General features: G+C 45.3%; 1 protein-coding gene across 1 annotated transcript; it reads right to left on the minus strand.

The window, feature by feature from the left end:
* Window positions 1–1,736: 1,736 nt before the first annotated feature.
* On the minus strand, window positions 1,737–17,504 carry LOC144099148 (isocitrate dehydrogenase [NAD] subunit gamma, mitochondrial-like). The gene is made up of 10 exons (XM_077632259.1): window positions 17,240–17,504; window positions 10,358–10,488; window positions 8,883–8,998; window positions 8,385–8,575; window positions 7,879–8,012; window positions 7,370–7,472; window positions 7,100–7,246; window positions 6,297–6,391; window positions 5,075–5,135; window positions 1,737–2,485 (listed from the first exon to the last, which is right to left on the minus strand). Exons 1-10 carry the CDS (start codon window positions 17,327–17,329, stop codon window positions 2,396–2,398), a joined length of 1,158 nt encoding a protein of 385 aa, XP_077488385.1. The 5' UTR covers window positions 17,330–17,504; the 3' UTR covers window positions 1,737–2,395.
* Between the last annotated feature and the right edge of the window lie 1,548 nt (window positions 17,505–19,052).

Genomic DNA, 19,052 nt, shown 5'->3' on the forward strand with positions numbered 1-19,052 from the left:
ACAGGTTTGATCACAGGTGCAATGGCCGCAGTTCAGTGGAGGTGTAAATGCAAGAAGGCCATGTAGCGAGATTTTAATAAACAGTAAAGAACACTGGGTAATCAAAGCTACGTTTATCTTATGCCCCCTTTTGCTACAACATACCATACTGCACAGCCCATCTTTAATATTTGAAAAATCCAATAATCTAACTTTGTGCAAAAGGCATGGTGTTTATTAAAAATTCCAACTTTTGGGAGATATACTTCTACTGGTGAAGCATCCACTCATTAAATTCTGTGCAATGCTGCATGAAAGTGCCAACAGCTCCCGAAGATGGCATATTAATGGGGCAGTCTTTCCTAGGATGGCGTTGCGCACACGACTAGACGTACACAGTTTCAAAACAGTAGAAGGTGACAGATACAGCGCACTCTATCTGTCACCTTCTACCTTTTTCTGTGTACGTCTTGTCATGTGAACAACGCCATCCCAAGAAAGCTATGCACCAACAGCAAGACATTCTACATTATTGGTGCAGGTTGGTGCCAACAATCCGCCCATGTTCAATTTATAGAAAATGATCTTGTGCAGGTGAACAAGGCATTGGCAGTCACAACAACCCTTTGTGATAAGAGCATAGCGTGGCATGTGGGTGTGTGATCTGCCCAAGATTAGATTTTTCACAACATTTTTCTATGAGAGTTTAATCATATTCCCTTGGACTGTAGGTAGGTTCTCGCTCTGGATTTTATGCCATTAAATGGTGCTAACTGTGCTACGCTTGTAGCGTACTCGATGCAATTGGTGCGTCAAAACTCTCAACATGTGCCAATTAAAGAACACCTCTTTCATGTCGGCCCACGTTTTGAATTTTGTGCAATGTCTAGCATTAGCAGTGCCCACAGTGCTACTTGAAAAATCTCCGGGGCCAGACCTCTCGGGCCAGTACTGCGAAATACAAGTGCCTCCTTCAGTCCGAGACAAAAAATGGATGTTGCCATGGAAGCTCTCAATTGTCCTTGTCACCCGTACGCCTCTTTTCGTCTCAAAAACTGAGCTACAGCTGTAATCCCAAGCACACCAGCTCCACTGGTGGTTGTCAATCCCATGACAAACATGAGAAAAAGTCTTCATGCAAAAAAACTGCATTTTGGTAGGTTTTCATAGTCTAGAGGCGATTGTCAGCCAACTGGCAGTTGAGAGCAGTCCAGCAGATTAATTTTCTTTCTTTTTTTAGTGCAGTTCTTGATTCTTCTTTTACTTAGCTGCAATAGTTGAGAAAAACATCTTTTTATTTTTTTCAAAGTGCTACACAACTCCAGTGCAGTGTTAGGAAGGTACTGTATTTACTCACGTATTGAAACCCCCCCCCCCCCCCCCTTTTTTTCAGAAAAGTTCATATCGATTTGTGAGGAAAGTTCATTATGCGGGGGAAAAAAAAGTTTCAACAATTTTTGTGGGTCTAAATTTCATATACGTTCCATCCGTCCGTACGTCCACCCATCATCATCAAAAGCATACAGTTGGCGATTTGTGTCCCCGCATCTCTCACGTTTGTCTGTCACCTGTATTTAGCATCATTCGCTGCGTAAGGTGTTTTCTATATCACAGCACAATTTGACGATTTTGTGATAGTTGATGACGGCAGCGAATCACGGCGAGATAAAGTGAACATGCTGAACACTGGCCCTGATGGTCGGGTGCACATTTCTTGTGCGAGGGTAAAAAAAGAAGTTAATTCTCAACAACAGAAGTAGTGTGGGGGGCTCACTATGCGAGTGAGTTTATTACACAAGTAAATACAGAATTGTGTTTGTCTGCTTACATTAGCTGTGTTGCTGCTGCAACTAAACTAGCCCTATATTTCAGGTACAACATGCTAATCAACTTAGCCATTGAAGGACACTGTTAAAGAATGTCGTGATACATGCTGTGGTGCATTTGATTTAAAAACTCTACATTCATGAATAAGGAAATGGGAACAGACAGCCGCCAGTGTGGCTTTCAAACAAGCATTTACTGACAGTAAAGTGCTCAAACACAGTGTATACGGCTGTGACTCAGAGGCTTCTTGAACAGCAGGCTAAAATTCACGTCTTGGACTAGCATCACAAAAAAAAAGTGAAAGCTTCTCTACAAAACTGAGATTCAAAAACACTTGTAAATATTGCTAAAGTTATTAAATTAAGTGGGCAACGACAAGACTTAAAACCATATAAAAAGCATGGAGGTGCTACTATTGTACTGCTACCAGATGAGCTATTGGGTCTCGCTACCATTTTCCGCTGACCAGGCGAGTGCATTGGTTACACTGCTCCAGCACCGGTTCCATCACCGGGCTCTCGATTTAGGAGCCTGCAGGCATTGATTCAACACAGCTCAAGTGGCATGCTGACAAAGCATGCCGTGCAGCCTAAAGCTTCGTGCTCTCTTGAACTTCCTTAATGATGTTATTGATGACATCTCGGGTGCTCGCTTGACCACCAAGGTCAGGCGTGTGAACCTGCGAGAAGAAAAAAAAGAGTATCAGCTGTAAGGAAAGAACTCCAAGAGTTTAGTGAAAAACACTGTGCTCAATACACCTGAATGCTGTACTTTTTCTAAGCACTGAAATTGCTTCAAGGCCGGAGTTAAAGGTGTGTTTAAAGGTGCATTGTCCAGAGCAACACATGAAACAAGCAGAAGTAAAAAAAGCCTAAGTGCACATAGTGTCTTTTTTCTTCCTTTTCATCTCATATGTCAAACTGTATTTCAAGATATCAATGTACCAACAAACCCAACTACTACCTTTTTCTGCTGCTGCTTCACAGCCACAACTATCAGAAGCAATTGGCTCTGCCTTGAGATTACATGAAGCAATGGTATCAAACAGTACCACACAATCCTGAGCAGTTATCGAACTCTTGTCAAATTTGTAGAATCAATATGGGTAGACGATTCAACCCACTTGCTGCTGTGCAGAGCACTGCAGTCCTATTTAGAGAGATGACCCCCAAAAAAGCCGCTGGTGTATTCTGTAGCAATAGCTACATTACAGTAGCATATCGAGCCTTCAGCGTGGTGGCGCGCCACCCTGTGGCTGCGCTGCCTCGTGGTTCGTCACGTGGTGCGGAGCAGCTGCCGGCGGCGCAGTGCCTTGGCTGACCACGTGGTTCGTCACGTGGTTGGTCACATGACCAAGTTCCACTCAGCCTGCTGTAGCTATCGCGTCACTCCAGGTTTAACCAGAGCTAAACCACCGCCAATTTTTTTTAGTTACCAAAATTATTTTGGAATGAAGAAAAAACTGCTGGAAGTAGGTCTAAATGCTTTCTCTCTAAAACACATACCCAGGCACGCCAAAGGCAGTCACACGAGGCCACTATGTTTGCACCTTGCAGATCTCCATAACCAACCACACTTGCTGCACATGTGGTGGCTCAACAGACTATTCAGAAAGTTTCCCGGTCAGCCAGAGCGATGCAAGCAGTTTATGTGTTTGAGCAGTGTTCATTTCTACACCGCATACACCTGCTATTGTTGCAACCGTCCGGAAACAGGAGCACTGACACATGCCACCTTGTAGCTCCATCTTTCCACACAGCCACACATGACTGGCCGCCTTCTTCCTCTGTCCAAGTGACAGTGAGAAAATTTTATCTACCACACCGACCTGCTCACGGACTCACTTTGGAATTTTTTTTTAAGGGGACTTAGCTAGCTTAAACTGAATCGCATTCATGACATAAGCCACACAACTAAAATTATTTAAAAATCATTTTCTGGTGCATAACAAGCAACTCTGAACAACATATTGTTTTGAGCCTTTTGCTGAAAGGAGGCAGATGAAAACTGCTGATGATCTTTTTGGCTTCTGGAGAATTAGTTTGGCTTTTTTTTGGATTCCATTAGCATCCTTAACCTTTGGATGCATGCCATCGGGCTATGTATGAAGTAATGAATAGAAAGCATTTACCTTCAAAACAATGTCTTGCAGTGCACTGCTTGTTGTGTTTAAATCACGAGTGCTGGGTCAGTCAAACATTGTTTTGTAAGCTCAATATACCGAACTGTGGGCAAACATTATTGCACTTATATTATTCACCCACTATCTATCTGCAATTTTTTGCCCCTCTCTCTTCAAGCGTGACTATGCAGGATTTGACTAGTGAATGGCCTCCCAGGGAATGATATAGCTTTCAGCACAACTGCTTCGCTTATGGGCTTCAGCAAAGGCTGCAGTCAAAAAAACGCAGATGTGCATGTGAAAACGGTTGCATCTGAAATACCATGCTGTACTCTACACAACACAGGTCTTGAATGGAATCACTGATCTGAGATAAAATGCTGATTTGAGATGCCTTCCTAGCCAGGACATCGTACAGTGGCACATGATACACACACTGCTTATGAGGATGCCACAATATACCAATTACAATAACCAACTTTATCAGTGCTGTCACTTTTGGTATCACCTAACTGAGGGCTGTTCTAACATCAAGTCAGGTTATGTGACACATGCTCATATCTTCATGATCATCAGTTTTGAAGCGAAAAGCTTCACTACACCAGCTTTTGGAGCCATCAGCAGGGCCACAAGTTTGACCTTGAATGTAGCTAGAGGTCAAACAAGGCAATGATGCGTGTCTCACATATCTCTGTGGACATGGACCCTAAGGGAAGGAAAATGAAAGTTGGTTTGAGACATTGCGCCATTTCCTTTTCCCAAAAACCAAGCTCTCTTTCAATTTGGCTTTCTGAAATTATCTGCAGGATTTGGCTCCACATCTCCGCATACAATGAGCAATAATACATTTGTAAATATCACGGGAGCTATATTAAATTTACACTGTATTGTGTGAGCACCTTTAATGTCCTTCCGAAGAAGGGAAGATGGTTAACAAATAAAAAAAATGCCTACTACTGTGTGTGTGTCAGTATGGCTATCCATGGAAACCGCCAGTAGCTCCACCACAAACGTAGCCAGGGAGATGCAGCTTTTCGCTTTCGACCAGGGTTAACCAGAGCTAAACCACCAGCAATTCTTTCCACCTTCATTATATGAAGTACTGCACTGCTCTCCAACTTAATGGCGCACAGGTTTTCAGCGTACCTTGTCAACATTCAGTGTCTTGTCAATTGCATTTCTTATCACAGTAGCATCGCTTTTCAATCTGTAAGGAGGAAAGAGCAAATTCTGAAGAAGACACGCTAAAATTCTAGTCACTCTCTAACTACAGCCCACAGAGTTACAAAATCCAAAGCCAAGTCAAAGCCACCAAAATATATGCTTCAGGAGCAAAATTCAGATGTAGTAAATCTTTGCTCGCAGCTAGCAGATTAACAAAGTTCAGATTTCAAGGATAACGTTCACAAGCACCATTAAGCTAAGGAAAATACACACACACTGTTGGGGGTGCTTCACTACATGACACAATCACAACAGCTATAAGTTCTCTAACTAACAATTTTAATGTGCATTGCAGTAAAAAGGAGCACGAACTGCTGGACGTGTACTACTGCTACATTTTCACAGCTTGAGTTCTACGTAAAACATAAACGAGTTATTCTGCATGAATGAATTCACAATTCACATCTGAGTTGAACTTCATAACTCTTTTCGAAGTCATGCATAACCCATTGCTTTTTAGGACAAATTTGTGATCTTGGGTTTTGCCGCAGTGACTCTGGCATTTAATTAGCAGTCCCAAAAGCTTGCATAGTACAAATGACTCTTATCTAGGTCTTGCTAATCAGGTGTGCACAGAAACCAACACAACCTGCCCTTCACTTCCCAAGTGACAACACATGCATTATGTGCCCAAATCTTTTGAAATGCTCCCAAGTGACAACACATGCATTATGTGCCCAAATCTTTTGAAATGCTGTGCATGTTGTGCTAACCGACATCAAGCCAGACCAAGTTTGAAGGCTTTGCTCTTGCAGGCCTTGGCCATCTACAGAATTGTTTTCATGTCAAGACAAAAGTCTATATGCCACAACAATGTGCATATGTCACACAGTCTGAGCATATATTCATTAATGCCATACTTCTGTTTTTTATGCTTGGTTCTATATATCAGAAGTGATAACGATGTAAAGAATAGCATTTTCAAACTGTTCAATGCTTTACAGCAGTGAATTTCAATGCCTTTATTCTTCTAAACCAAAAACGAAGGCACCAATCTGCAATGGCCTCTGCATGTGCCACCAAAAAAAGAAGAAAGTGAAAATAAGGCTGTGAATTGGCCAACATATATTTAAAAATCTCTAGACAAATTGCATTTGCAGTGTGCCATTGTCGTCAAGTGCTCTCCGCTTCACTACAGGCTTACCCCAAATGATCCAGGAGGTCCACACTGGCATTCATCATAGCCAAGGGGTTGGCAATATTCTTGCCAGCGATAGACTTCCCGGTGTTGCGTGTTCCCTGGACAAGACCAAAGCAATACAATCAGCACTCTGTAAAACACACCTTTCAAGAAGGAGTTCCCACTTGTGCACTCATTGCATATGAGAACTTTGATGCAAAACTGTTTATTGGCACGGTCCAGTCACACTACCGAGTTGGAAACAGCACTACTGCTCTTCTTTTGAAGATGCTTACCAGCCGTGACTCCATGGAACAGATCACCTTGCCCTGATCAAAGACTTATCTTCCACTGACAAGTTGTAATACGGGAGTAATTACTCATTGGCATCCACCCAAGCACAGCCATACGACTACAAAGGAAAGCTAACAGCTTTCTCAGAAACTTCGCAGTTAAAGAAAATTCGTCCTAGTCCGGGGTTCGAACCCGGGACCACCGCTTCACCGGAGCAGTCACTCTACCAAATGAGCTAACCGGGACGGCAAGCTTATGGTAGGGCGAGAGCGAATTGATCCATAACTCCAAGTGAGAACAGTGTTGGTCAAATGTTTAGAGGAATCCCATAAGGTGGGCCGTTCCCACGTCTACCTTGACACAGGCCAACACAAAAAAAAAGCAGCATTTGAAATCAAAAACAAAATCAGTTGCAGTCAAATCGATTACAATCCTGTAAAATTAACAATCTTCTCATGCAGGCATTAGACACCCATGCATGACTGCAAACTGCACTAACCGTGAAAGGTACTAGAAAAAGAGTATGCACCAACCGTTTCAAACACGGCGTACTCGTGGCCATAGTTCCTTCCAGAGGTTATGCCCGGTCCACCAACGAGACCACAGGCAATGTTGGTAAGGATGTTTCCATAGAGGTTGGGCAAAAGCAGCACATCAAACTGTGATGGGTTTGACACAAGCTGCAACAGCAACAATACACAGTCTCACCAACCGGTTTAGCGAAGAGGAAATGTGACATAGCCATTTCTATTAACATTCCGAATCGTTAGTACTTCTGAATAAACATAAATTGCTGTTCTTACCTGCATGCTGCAGTTGTCGATGATCATGTTGTCAAACTCAATCTCTGGGTAGAGCTTGGAAACCTCTGTGCAGCATTTCAGAAACAAACCATCAGACAGTTTCCTGCGAAGAAATGACCACAAAGAGAACCACTTTAATCATTACACACCACTGACCATTTAGGCATAATGTGTATTCCTTACTTACAAACTCTACAAGTATGCCATCAAATCATGCACAGTCAACTCTACAAGTATGACGCATGATGACCCTATATGATTGTTTTGTGACCATCCTACAAAGGCTCAAATATGCTTCTCGGGCAGGCCCTGATGACGTGATTGTTCAAATACTGCCACCTCATGACAATGCTCTTTTTCTGTGCTCTGGCTCAACCTTGCCCACTGGCTTCTTCCAGTTAACGCAGCGAAAGCCGATTCATAGCACTACACCAGCGTGTGTCACAAGACTAGCAACACAGTCACCCTGAGCAGCATAACACAAAACAAAGCCACATCAATCAGCTTACATGATGTTGGCCTTGTGCACGGCTGTTATCTTCTTTCTGCCGTTTTGTCGGGCAAATTCAAAAGCGTATTGTGCGATCTCTTCTGACTTCTCTCTAGTAATCAACTTCAAGCTCTCCACTACTCCTGGGACGCTCTAATATGCAAGAAAAGAAAAATCACAAACACCAGTAAAGAATCCTCTCATACGCTTCAAGGCACTCGATATACCTCTTCCAACTAACCACAGGTAGGGGTCACTAGGTGACCTCCCATCCCTGTGGTCTTCAGGGCAGAATGCAATGCCCTCTATTTTTACGTCACATATAAATTCATGCTGTGTGAAAAATTTTTTCACTCACTCGAGATGGTGACTGACAGCAAGTGATCTTTACTGCACGAAGAGCATGAATATATAAATATACACACATACACGTGACGTTAAAATATAGCGCACTGCTTGCTGCCCTACAGACCAGAGATGGGAGGTCACCTGGCGACCTCTACATTCCTGCACTACAAGACTGACCTCGTGTTCAGCACAGCTGTACTCTCCCTCAGTGTTCTGGCGGATGAGCACAATGTCAATGTTATTGTGGCGAGTGGGGACGCCGGGCATGCTCTTGCAGTGGATCACATTGACAAACAGCTTAAGGCGCAGGCGTAGCTCCACATTGCGGGACTTGGCACTGGGCGAGTTGTGCCTTGTCTCAATGTTGCCTAAAGGGAAAGACAAACACAGTTTTCCACTTTGAAGCAACAACTAATGCGACGTGCATGGATGCGTAAAAAGAAAGAATTGCTACCAGCTGCAGACCGCTTGAACAACCCACAGAGCTAGGCTGCTTGAACAACCCAGCTGCATTACAGCTTTTTCAAGAAGTGCAGGAAATACACATTTTTGTGGTGCCTTCTTGGTGCATGCCCTACAGCCAACAGCTCATCTTGCAAACTATCCGTTAAACAAGCACAAATGTTGCCTGCAGTTGTCCTCTGAGAGCAGTCCTAATGAAGAGATGCGACAAACCTTTCAACGCAACACCGTTTCTCTTGATGGCTATGATGGCTTCGTCGACGTTCTCCAGGTCGTCCTGAGTGGAGTCCAAGTGAACTTCTTCAAAGTCAACAGGCACTCCTGCATACCTGGATAAAAGTGGGCAGGTGCGCAAGCGTTACTTGACCTTCCCCCTCATGGAGTGCCAACTGTTATAAGCAGGCTTTTATTTAAAGATGAAATGACAAATAGCACCTCATAGCTAAAAATAACAGCAGAAGGATAAAAGCACAAAAGTTTTATTTTCTTAAGCTGTCGATACTGGCACATTGCATTCTCTCTCCAGTATAGCATTTTGAAGTTAGGATTGTACTATTGCAGATGAGGCATTTCCCTTCAGTGTAGGCTTTTGAGTTCAAAAACAAAAGTAGCACTATGAAGAGATGACATTTTGTACACTTGAAAATTTACAGAGAAGTTTTTCTGCAGGCTTCAAGCCAGCCGGGCACAAATAAAAACACGTAGCCTGAGTGACAGCTTCTAAGACATCAATGGGCGCTAGGTGAAAAGCAGTGCACTCTCTGTCTCTGTTGCCATCAAAGCGTCTGTAGGCTTTTCTTGCAATGAATGATGACACCCAAATGAAGGTGCATAGCCAATAACATGACATGAGCAACGTCTAACTAGCCACAGACAGGTGGCTTGTACTGCATGTAAAAATAATGCAAGTCAACATCACTAATGCCAAATGATGGGCCGCAACCATGGCAGCCCTGCATGAGAAATAAAACAGCAGCTATTACAAGGTATGGTATGTGGTGTGGCATGTGGAGTAACAACCTGAATGACACATACGGGCTATGAGGCATGCCATAGTGGAAGGCTGTGGATAAATTTTAATCACCTGGGGTTCTTTAATGTGCGTTGACATCACACAGCACACAGGTAGGATATCTGGTAGCCATCACTTTTTTTTTCCAGTGTGCTTCATCCAAAAGTGCAGCCTGTAACTAGTTCCCTCGATGTATAGAGTGATATGTTTATTCAGCTGTTTCAGCTGCCTTTGTCTAAGAATATGCTAAATGTTCGCACTATGCACCCTGTGCTGTTTTTTACAGCACAGAAGAGGAGTGCTTAAGCCTTAGTCAGGTTAAAACCCCAAGACTGCAAGCACATATCATTTGTTAAGAAACGAGCTAACCAACCGGCACAACATTTTACCGTGGACTGTAACTGCTAGGTACATGAACGAAGTAAAGCAATAAAGGCACAAGGTATCCCTAGTTCACACAATGCAAAATGATGGTGGTACATCTTAGGTAATTTTTGCAGACAGAAAGGGACTATGGAGGCAGCTGTATGTATACAATGGGAGGGGCCTGGCTATGTAATGAATTCAGCCGACTTCAAATTTCAAAGAGACTACAAACAGCAGAGAGAAGAAAAAACGCCTTAGGGCACACGTGCATGCTCGCAGACCAAGAAAAATGTCTGGAAGCAATATATACCGGAAAACTTCACGGACATGCTTCATTAACTCTGGGCCAATTCCATCACCAGGCAGCATTGTGACCATGAAGCGCCCTCCATACTTTGCCTTTGCAGTTGCGTGCTGTGGCTGTGCTTCTCCTGAAAAGTACTGCACATAAATATAAGCATCAGTTTTCCGTTGTACCAGCAAAATCGATACACTCATAAACCACAGCTTACATGTACCTCATCTGGTGCCTAGTTCAGACAGAAATAAAAAAATAAGCTTTACCTTAGTCACTAACAGAGATTGAGTGATGTGTTTTTCCAAAGCCTTTCATAATATTGTAAATATGAAGGTTAATACAGGTTGAGTGATGTGTTTTTCCAAAGCCTTTCATAATATTGTAAATATGAAGGTTAATACAGGTTGCAATACTTGTAACAGCAAAAACTTTGCTGCAACCAAGAGGTACAGTGATATTATACGAAAAAAACATCCAATAGTGAAACTTTTAGTGCGAAAGCACTACTGGCCACGAACTTGCAGTTTCGCCATGCTCGCATTCCCACTGTGCTCACATTCCCACCGTGGTCGCACCGCACCACATGACCAACTATGTGACTGGTCACAGGACCAACCACGTGACGTACCACATGACAACAACTTGCCAGACAACCAGACTAACCTGGACTTGCAATCAAGATTAACCACGGCTAACCAAGCTACGCTACGTATATGCTACGTGCCAGTACTGTCACATATAATAGGGAGTCTGAAATAGAAGTATGAAGGAAAGAGGTCTGAAGAAGACAAAGAGGATGGCGATAAGGATGACGTGGATTAATCAAACACTAAAGACGAAGAAGTATTTAGTGAGGTGGGAAGAGATGACTGGTGGAGAAGAGAAGACAACGACATGGATTACGTGAACTAACGCCAAGGCTAAAAAAGGGCGAGGGAGAGCTAGGCACGGGGGGGAATAACAGTGAAGCGGAGGCTCCAGCAGGTCAGGGACGCTTCGGCTGGAAGAGAGCGACGGCGACTGCTGCTTCGGTGAGCTCTTGTTCTACGGCTTCGCACCGCGGACTTCCTGCAGTTCCTGAGCCCGTTCCGGGAAGTTAACTGAGGACGCTACCACCTGCTACGGCCAGGGGCGTCTCCAGCGCTGTTGCGACCCATCCAGGTGGTGCCCCAAACGCCAACAACACCGGCATCACCTCCACGGACGCTTGGACCGGGAGCTTGTACGACGCAGCCAGCGACGCCAGCCTCAGCACGTCGAACGCCGGCTCGACGCCGGCTACTGGATCCATAAAACGCCGCAGCCGCACCGAACCAACCGTGAGCACGAACGCCGAACACTAGCTAGTAGCAGACGCTGGTAGCAGTGTTTCCGGGTCGTGTGTAGTTTTATTCTTTGTGTTTTGTGTTAGTTTTGTGTTCTAGTGTGTGTGTCACGTAGGGTGTATTAAATGTGCATCTGTGTGGGTACACCTGTCGCCTAGTCCATTCTTTCGGTTCGGTCCGAGTGTTCACCAGGGAGATCCGTGACAAAGGTAAGTGGCAAGCCTGTGCCAGGATTCATTTCCTTTTTTCTTTTTGCTTTGTCTCTGATCTTTCCGATCTCTTGATGGCAGAAAGTATGGATTTGGCAAAAAAGTTAGAACTGGCGCTCAAGCTAGGGTTAAGCAAGGAAGAGGCGATGCGTCTCTATGAGGAGGAGGGAAAGAGGCAGAAAGAGGAGGCAGATAGGCAGAGAGAGGAAAGGGCGCAAGCATGCGCAGACGCTCGCGAAGCAGATGAGAGAGCTCGCGAGGCAGAAAAACAGGAGAAAAGAGGGAGAGAACGAGAGAAGGAGCTTCTTTTGTGGAAACAGGCGCATGTCGCGGGAGGATACGAGGAGATCACGGACAGTGATCAGCGTTCCTTAGCGGGTGGAGAATCTCCTAGACCGGCCACAGTTTGTCCAAGGAAGCTGATGGCTCCTTTTGTTGACAAAAGAGATGATCTGGATGCATATCTGCAATGAATCGAGCGGATAGCTTTGGGGTAAGGCTGGGAGCGTAGTGAATGGGCCACGGCATTGAACATGTGTTTAGTCGGAGAGCCGCTGAATGTGTTTGGAATGATGCCTGCTGCTGACTTCATGGACTACGAGAAAGTCAAGAAGGCACTCCTCCAAAGATTCACGCTTACGGCACAGGGTTTTCGAGAGAGATTTCGCACCGTGAAACCTGAAGATTCTGAAACCGCTAAGCAGTTTTCCTGCAGGCTGACCAACTATTTTGATAGGTGGCTTGATATGTCAAACACAGAAAAGAGTTTTGAAGGGGTGTGTGACAAGCTTGTGAAAGAGCAGTTTTTAGCGTGTTGCAGCTCAAAGCTGGCGCTATTCCTGAAAGAAAGTAAGTTGTGTTCACTAGAAGAGTTTGCCGACAGTGCAGAACAATTCTTCGAGGCTCAAGGCCTGAGAAATATGAGTAAGACAAGAGAGGAAACACAAAAGGTCCTAGAGACAGATGCGACAAAACCAAGAGCATATGGCGGTGCATCTAAGGTGCCAGTAAGGTGTTTTCTCTGTGGCAAAGTGGGGCACCGTGCAGTTGACTGTCGGACTAGCAGCGTTGCCCAAAAGACACAGGTTGTGTGTCAAGGTTGTCAGAGGAGGGGTCATACTCCGGATGAGTGCCTATACAGAATGCAGGACTGAGCTGCATGCGTTGTCGACTCTCGGGCAGAACTTGTCACGCCACCTGAAGTTCCACAGCTGAAAGGAAAGCAAATGCCACTGGGAAATGAGGCGGTGAGTGGAACATCCAAGTTGAAAGGAGCAATGCCGGTGGTGGTTGGGTAAATAGGGGAGCATCCCATATTGGTGCTCAGAGACAGCGCAGCCAACACAGCTTTGGTTCGAAGAAGCCTGGTAAAGGACGAGGATCTTACAGGGGAAGCATCGGCCGTCACTCTGGTAGAGAGCACAGTAAGGTACCTTCCCGAAGCCAGGATTCTAGTGTCCACGCCATATTATACTGGACAGGTAGTGGCAAAATGCATAGAGCAATCCATCTACGATCTCACCTTGGGAAACATTACGGGTGCAAGAAGTGTCGAAGGCCCCGATCCCGAGTGGAGGATGCTCGTCGTTGAAGAACATCCAAAGGAGGAAAGGCCCGCGACAGCTCAGACGGGTGCAGTCAGTTTTTCGTAGGCAGTGGAGACAAGAGCTAAAGCGACAACCCGAGCAATGCAGCGTCCGCTCTCTACTCCTGTTACGATGTGTCTCAGTGTAACACTGGCCGAAATTGCAATTAGGCAAAGAAAGAAGAGTCGTACATCATTCGAATATCAATTGATAAATGGTCTTCTGCACAGAGAATGCACATTTAGATCAGGAAGGCGGGTCCAACAGCTGGTGTTACCGAGAGATATGCGAGAGACAGTGCTACGCTTAGGACATGACACTATTATGGCCGGACACCAGGGTGTTCAAAAAGCGATGTCTAGGATCACCGAGTTCTTTTGGCCGGGTGTCCAGAGTGACGTCAAGCGCTTTGTTCGCTCATGTAACGTGTGCCAGCGCACAGTTCCGAAAGGAAGAGTTGGTCCCGTACCTCTGGGCAAGATGCCAGCCATCGACCTACCGTTTTAAAGAGTGGCTATTGACATTGGGGGGCCAATCTCTCCAGTATCCGCCAAAGGCAACAGATATGTGCTTACACTGGTTGACGTGGCCACTCGTTATCCTGACGCTATTCCACTGAGAACTATTGACAGTATCCAAGTGGCGGAAGGTCTTGTGCAAATGTTTTCGCGTTATGGGTTCCCAAGGGAAATTTTGAGTGACCGGGGCTCGAACTTCACATCAGAACTAATAAAGGAGGTTAACCGACTTTTGTAAGGCAGTAACTAACAACGCCATACCATACCATGTGTAATGGGCTTGTAGAGCGGTTCAACGGCACCCTCAAAAATATGATCAAGAAAATGTGCCAAGAGAGGCCTACTGATTGGGATAGATATCTCCCAGCTCTTTTATTTGCATACCGCGAAGTACCACAAATGAGTCTTGGTATCTCGCCTTCGAGATGTTGTATGGGAGAACTGTTAAGGTCCACTTACGATACTCGAGGAGCTGTGGGCCCATAAAGAGATTGCGTCAGATCTGAAGACAACATACACATACGTTCTTGGGTTAGAGGACAAGTTGGAGGAAACATTCAGGCTGGCACATTAAGGCCTGAAAACGGCGCGCGAATGATATAAGGGCTACTATGACAAGAAAGCCACTCACAGAACTCTGAATCCGGGTGAGAGGGCTCTTATCCTGCTACCCATGGATCATAATAAGTTACTGATGCAGTGGAAGGGCCCTTACCTTGTGACGCAGAAGAAAAATGACATGGATTATGACTTATTGATAAATAACACTAAGAAGCTTTTTCATGTAAATATGCTGAAAAAATACAAAGAAAGGGGTCCCGTATGGTACACCCCCAAGGTAGCATGTGCGGTAGTGGCCGAGGAGACAGGTGATGTTGCCGAGGTGCCCACGTGCAGTGGGGAGAAAAATGCAGGAGGAGATGAGGTACTAATGAAGCCCAATTTGAATGAAGACAGGCGATCACAGCTCTACTCCAAATCAAGGAGGTGTTTTCGGATGTGCCAGGCAAAACGAAGGTCATATGTTGCAAATTAGAACTCTCTACAGATAGAGCCAACTGAACAGCTCTAGGTATCTCTGGGATGTATCTTGTTGTTGTGCAGGCATCTCTGGGATGGATCTTTTTGTTGCTGTTGTTGTTATGTGATTATACAAGGTGTGTGTTGTGTGCTATGGACATTAACATGTGTATTAATGACACCGCACGGACAACGGCAGTGGTGTGTTAATGTGCCGTAAGTGCAATTTGGTGTGCTGTGTTAGTTGTGTGCTTTTGGTGTGTGCTGGACATCTGCGGTGTGTTGTGTGCTGGGTCCAGATTCACCACAGAAGATAGTCGGTTGGCTGGAAGGCTTGAAGATAAGGATGATGTGAGCAGTTTGTCACGGAAAAACTTTTGACAGAGGGAGCCCTTGTCACATATAATAGGGAGTCTGAAATAAAAGTATGAAGGAAAGAGGTTTGAAGAAGACGAAGAGGATGGCGATAAGGATGACGTGGATTAACCGAAGACTAAAGGAGATGAAGAAGAAGTATTCAGTGAGGTGGGAAGAGATGATTGGTGGAGAAGAAAAGAAGAAGACGACGACAAGGCTATAAAAGCGCAAGGGGAGCGATTGGGAGTGTGATTTTCAGGTATGAATACAGATTCAAAAAAGCGTACACATTGAAAGAATGTGACTGAAACAAAAGAGTTAATAACATTTACATAGATTTTACAAAGGCACCTGACCATGGCTTAATGCTCTGTAAGTTTTGCTGCTGCGGTTTTCGCAAGCATACAGCTTCATACTCCAACATCACTACCAGGCAGTCACTATATATAGCGTCACCTCAGAAGCTGCCCGATATTTAGTTCATAGTGTTGCATAAGCAAATACATCCTTATTTTTTTTTTGTTTTTGAGCTTCTCACAGCTCTTAGATTTGCTCTAACAAACCCTTTTTTTTGTTGCAAACTTTAGCACCCAAAAGAGTACGTACTGGTTAATTAATAGATATCACAGTTTTAAAAACGAGATGAATGGATGCACACAAGAATGCTTTGAAAATGATGTAAATAAAAAAAAGTATAGTTACTTTTTGAAGCAAGAACACACATTACTGTTTCAAAGGCAAGCATATATTTCACATTTAGTCCTTTGAAAATAGTAACCAAATTTTTAAGGTGCTGGCTGTTGCGTTAAATGCAATGTGGACATGTGGAGGCAACAACTATACGAACCCTGCAGCCACAACCTTGTTAATTTATCCTTCCCTGCAGTTTCTCGACTTGAAATGGCATTGCTATATGTTACCTAATAAAAATTGCATGCACATATACAGCAATGCTTTGTGGCACACATCCTTGTTAAAAATAATGTTGCACTTATAGAACCATATAACTAAAATGCGCTGCTGTCTAAACAGATTTTTCAAACCAGCATGCCCCACTTGCAATATTTCAGGCTTCGAAGATGTGAAATGAGACGAAATATTGATGCACATTATGTTAGAAAATTTCCAGCCGCAATATGAATGTGTTACAACGTATATAAAATTAAGTGTCCAAGCTACAACAGGAAGAATATAGATGGGCGCTTTAAAAACACTCTTCAGAGAATTTAACTGCCTCGTTTTAGCAACCTGTACACGCAACATTTCTTGATGTTCCAAAAAAGGATATGGAAACCATGCATGCAAGAAATTTCTTATGACGCACGTGTCGTCTATGAATGGCTATTCTATATATATCAATTAGTTCTAGCAAGCACGAAAACGGCATTTGAAAGCGCTAATTGGAAAAGTGCACTTAGTTTCGCTGCACGCGTAGCGCAGCTCCCGTGACCTAGCTATAACCATCACACCGGTAACACTCCGAAGGTTATCCGACACACCGCGACGTAGTACTGCCGTACTGCTCAGCACGAGAGCTAGGTCAAAAGCCGATGACTACGGGCGCAAATGCCGGTATTTCCGCTTGTATGTATGTTACGTGATCAAAATGCTAACAATGCACGTTAATGCGCAGAACGCGTCGCGAAGAGTACGATTGGATGCGCCCAGCATCCGCGTTGCGATAAGCAGGGACACGCTGATAGGAGGAGCGCTCGCATCAAATAAATATATCTCGGTCGCGCTCTCCTAGCGAACGGCGATTGCTTTTCCCTTTTCCCCAGGTTCTGCTAGCCCTCTTCTTTTGCAGCTGACCTCAATATTCGTCCTGTGCAACGCGTGCGTATAACCGTGATCGCGGATTGCGGCACGGACGGATTACCTTTCGCGATGAATTCGTAGTTCCTGCAGGAAGCAGCATGCGATGCGCAGATTGAGACACATTCCTCAGCAAACGCACCGAGCTTGCCATTGTAGCGAATTTTCGCAAGGTGGGCGATAGTTTTTTTTTTCTCTCTCTTTTTTTCCACGGAACGAAAGCTAAACCGCTATCCCGGCAATGCCACACATGCACTCAAAGCCTGCCAGAGCACTCCCAAAGCGCTCCAAAGCGCTCAAAGCACGCGCAAAGTTCCAAATTTCAGCACAGAGGTCGCAGTCTGCAGCAAATTATATTAGCATCATCATTACTAAAAATAAAGCGACACAACCAGTAAAAAATTGTGGAGTGCACCCAAAGCTAATCGCATCTGTACTACTTCGGTTTTTATGTGTTATTTTTTTTAATATCCTGGTTAGGACAAGTACTGTGACGAGCATAAAGGTTCATCATCATCATCATCATCATCGTAGGCGATATGAACGCTTACTGGAGTACGGGCGGTGTACTCTGACGGAGATACACATGTAGCTACAGATGTAACGAGGAAGATGTTACATTTAGTAGCGCAATACCTGCAATGGGAACTAAAGGGGGGGGGAGTAAACATAACCTTACTGATGCACAGCTACAAGAAGTGTCGAAACACATTGATAAGGTTCGTTCGATTCGCGTGCATTACGTGAACAGGTTCTCGCAGTAGCTCTATGGTTCTCGCGGTGCTGCACTTTGCCATTCGTTTCAGCGGTGCAAGATGGCGCCGCCTGCACGACGCCATTCGTTTAAAAAAAAAAAGTGCAGGCGTTGTGCAGGTCTACTTCAGAAAAGTGCCGGTGTCGAAATGGTGCAGCTGCAGCCGCCATGGAAGCAGACGACGGCTTGCGCGACGATGGTTTGCGCTTTGCGATAAACGGCGGATGTACTCAAATTATTCCACTCGTCGATGATAACAGTGCCTCACACGGGCCCGCTGACCCTCATGGAACGTGAGTGACCACCCGAGAAGGCGGCGACGGAGGTTGGGACGGCGGCCCTCGCCGGCACGTTGCATCTCTCGACCACCGCGTGCTCTCGACGGACCCGTAACCGGCGTCTTTCCTTTCTACTAATAAATTTTATATTAGTACTTGAAGCCGGTTATGTTAATTAAAAAGTAAACACGTGCATGCAGCGCATGATGCACGCTGCTGCAATAACCGCTTAGCGTGCAAGTCGGCGCGCGCACACCTAGCTCAGTCGCGTTCAATAAAAGAACACACGTGCGTTTCGCTTAGCTGCCGCGAGGTTGCATCGAGGCTCATTCATGGCAACACTTCGCTGCGATGTGCTGCTTGAAAATTCTTCACGCGGTTCGGGATGTTGGCGGCCGTTGATCTGGGCGCCACGCTGCTGGCTGCAATTTGGTGGCGACGCCAAGGCTAGCAGACGACCAGTCCTGCACTAGACCATTCGTTTCTTGAGTAGGCAGCACCGCAGCGGTGCCGCGAGCGTGCAGCGCCAGTTCCAGCAGAACTGGCGAACTGGCGCTGCACGCTCGCGGCACCGCCACGGCACCGCTGCGGAACTTTACAGAACTGGTGCAAGGAGTGCAGGCGGATCGAACGGTATCCAAGCATCCGAATAAGGGACATACGACGGGAGTAGGCAGCACCGCAGCGGTGCCGCGAGCGTGCAGCGCCAGTTCCAGCAGAACTGGCGAACTGGCGCTGCACGCTCGCGGCACCGCCACGGCACCGCTGCGGAACTTTACAGAACTGGTGCAAGGAGTGCAGGCGGATCGAACGGTATCCAAGCAGCCGAATAAGGGACATACGAG

The sequence above is a fragment of the Amblyomma americanum genome, chromosome 7 (assembly GCF_052857255.1).
Source record: "Amblyomma americanum isolate KBUSLIRL-KWMA chromosome 7, ASM5285725v1, whole genome shotgun sequence".
NCBI lineage: Eukaryota > Metazoa > Arthropoda > Arachnida > Ixodida > Ixodidae > Amblyomma > Amblyomma americanum.

Coding starts and splice junctions, on each gene's coding strand:
- LOC144099148 (XM_077632259.1), bottom strand. CDS start 17,329: ATGGCAAGCTCGGTGCGTTTGCTGAGGAATGTGTCTCAATCTGCGCAT. Junction 7,473..7,878: donor GTGCACAAGGCCAACATCAT/GTAAGCTGATTG, acceptor ATTTCTTCGCAG/GAAACTGTCTGATGGTTTGT. Junction 5,136..6,296: donor GACCTCCTGGATCATTTGGG/GTAAGCCTGTAG, acceptor TCCTCCTTACAG/ATTGAAAAGCGATGCTACTG.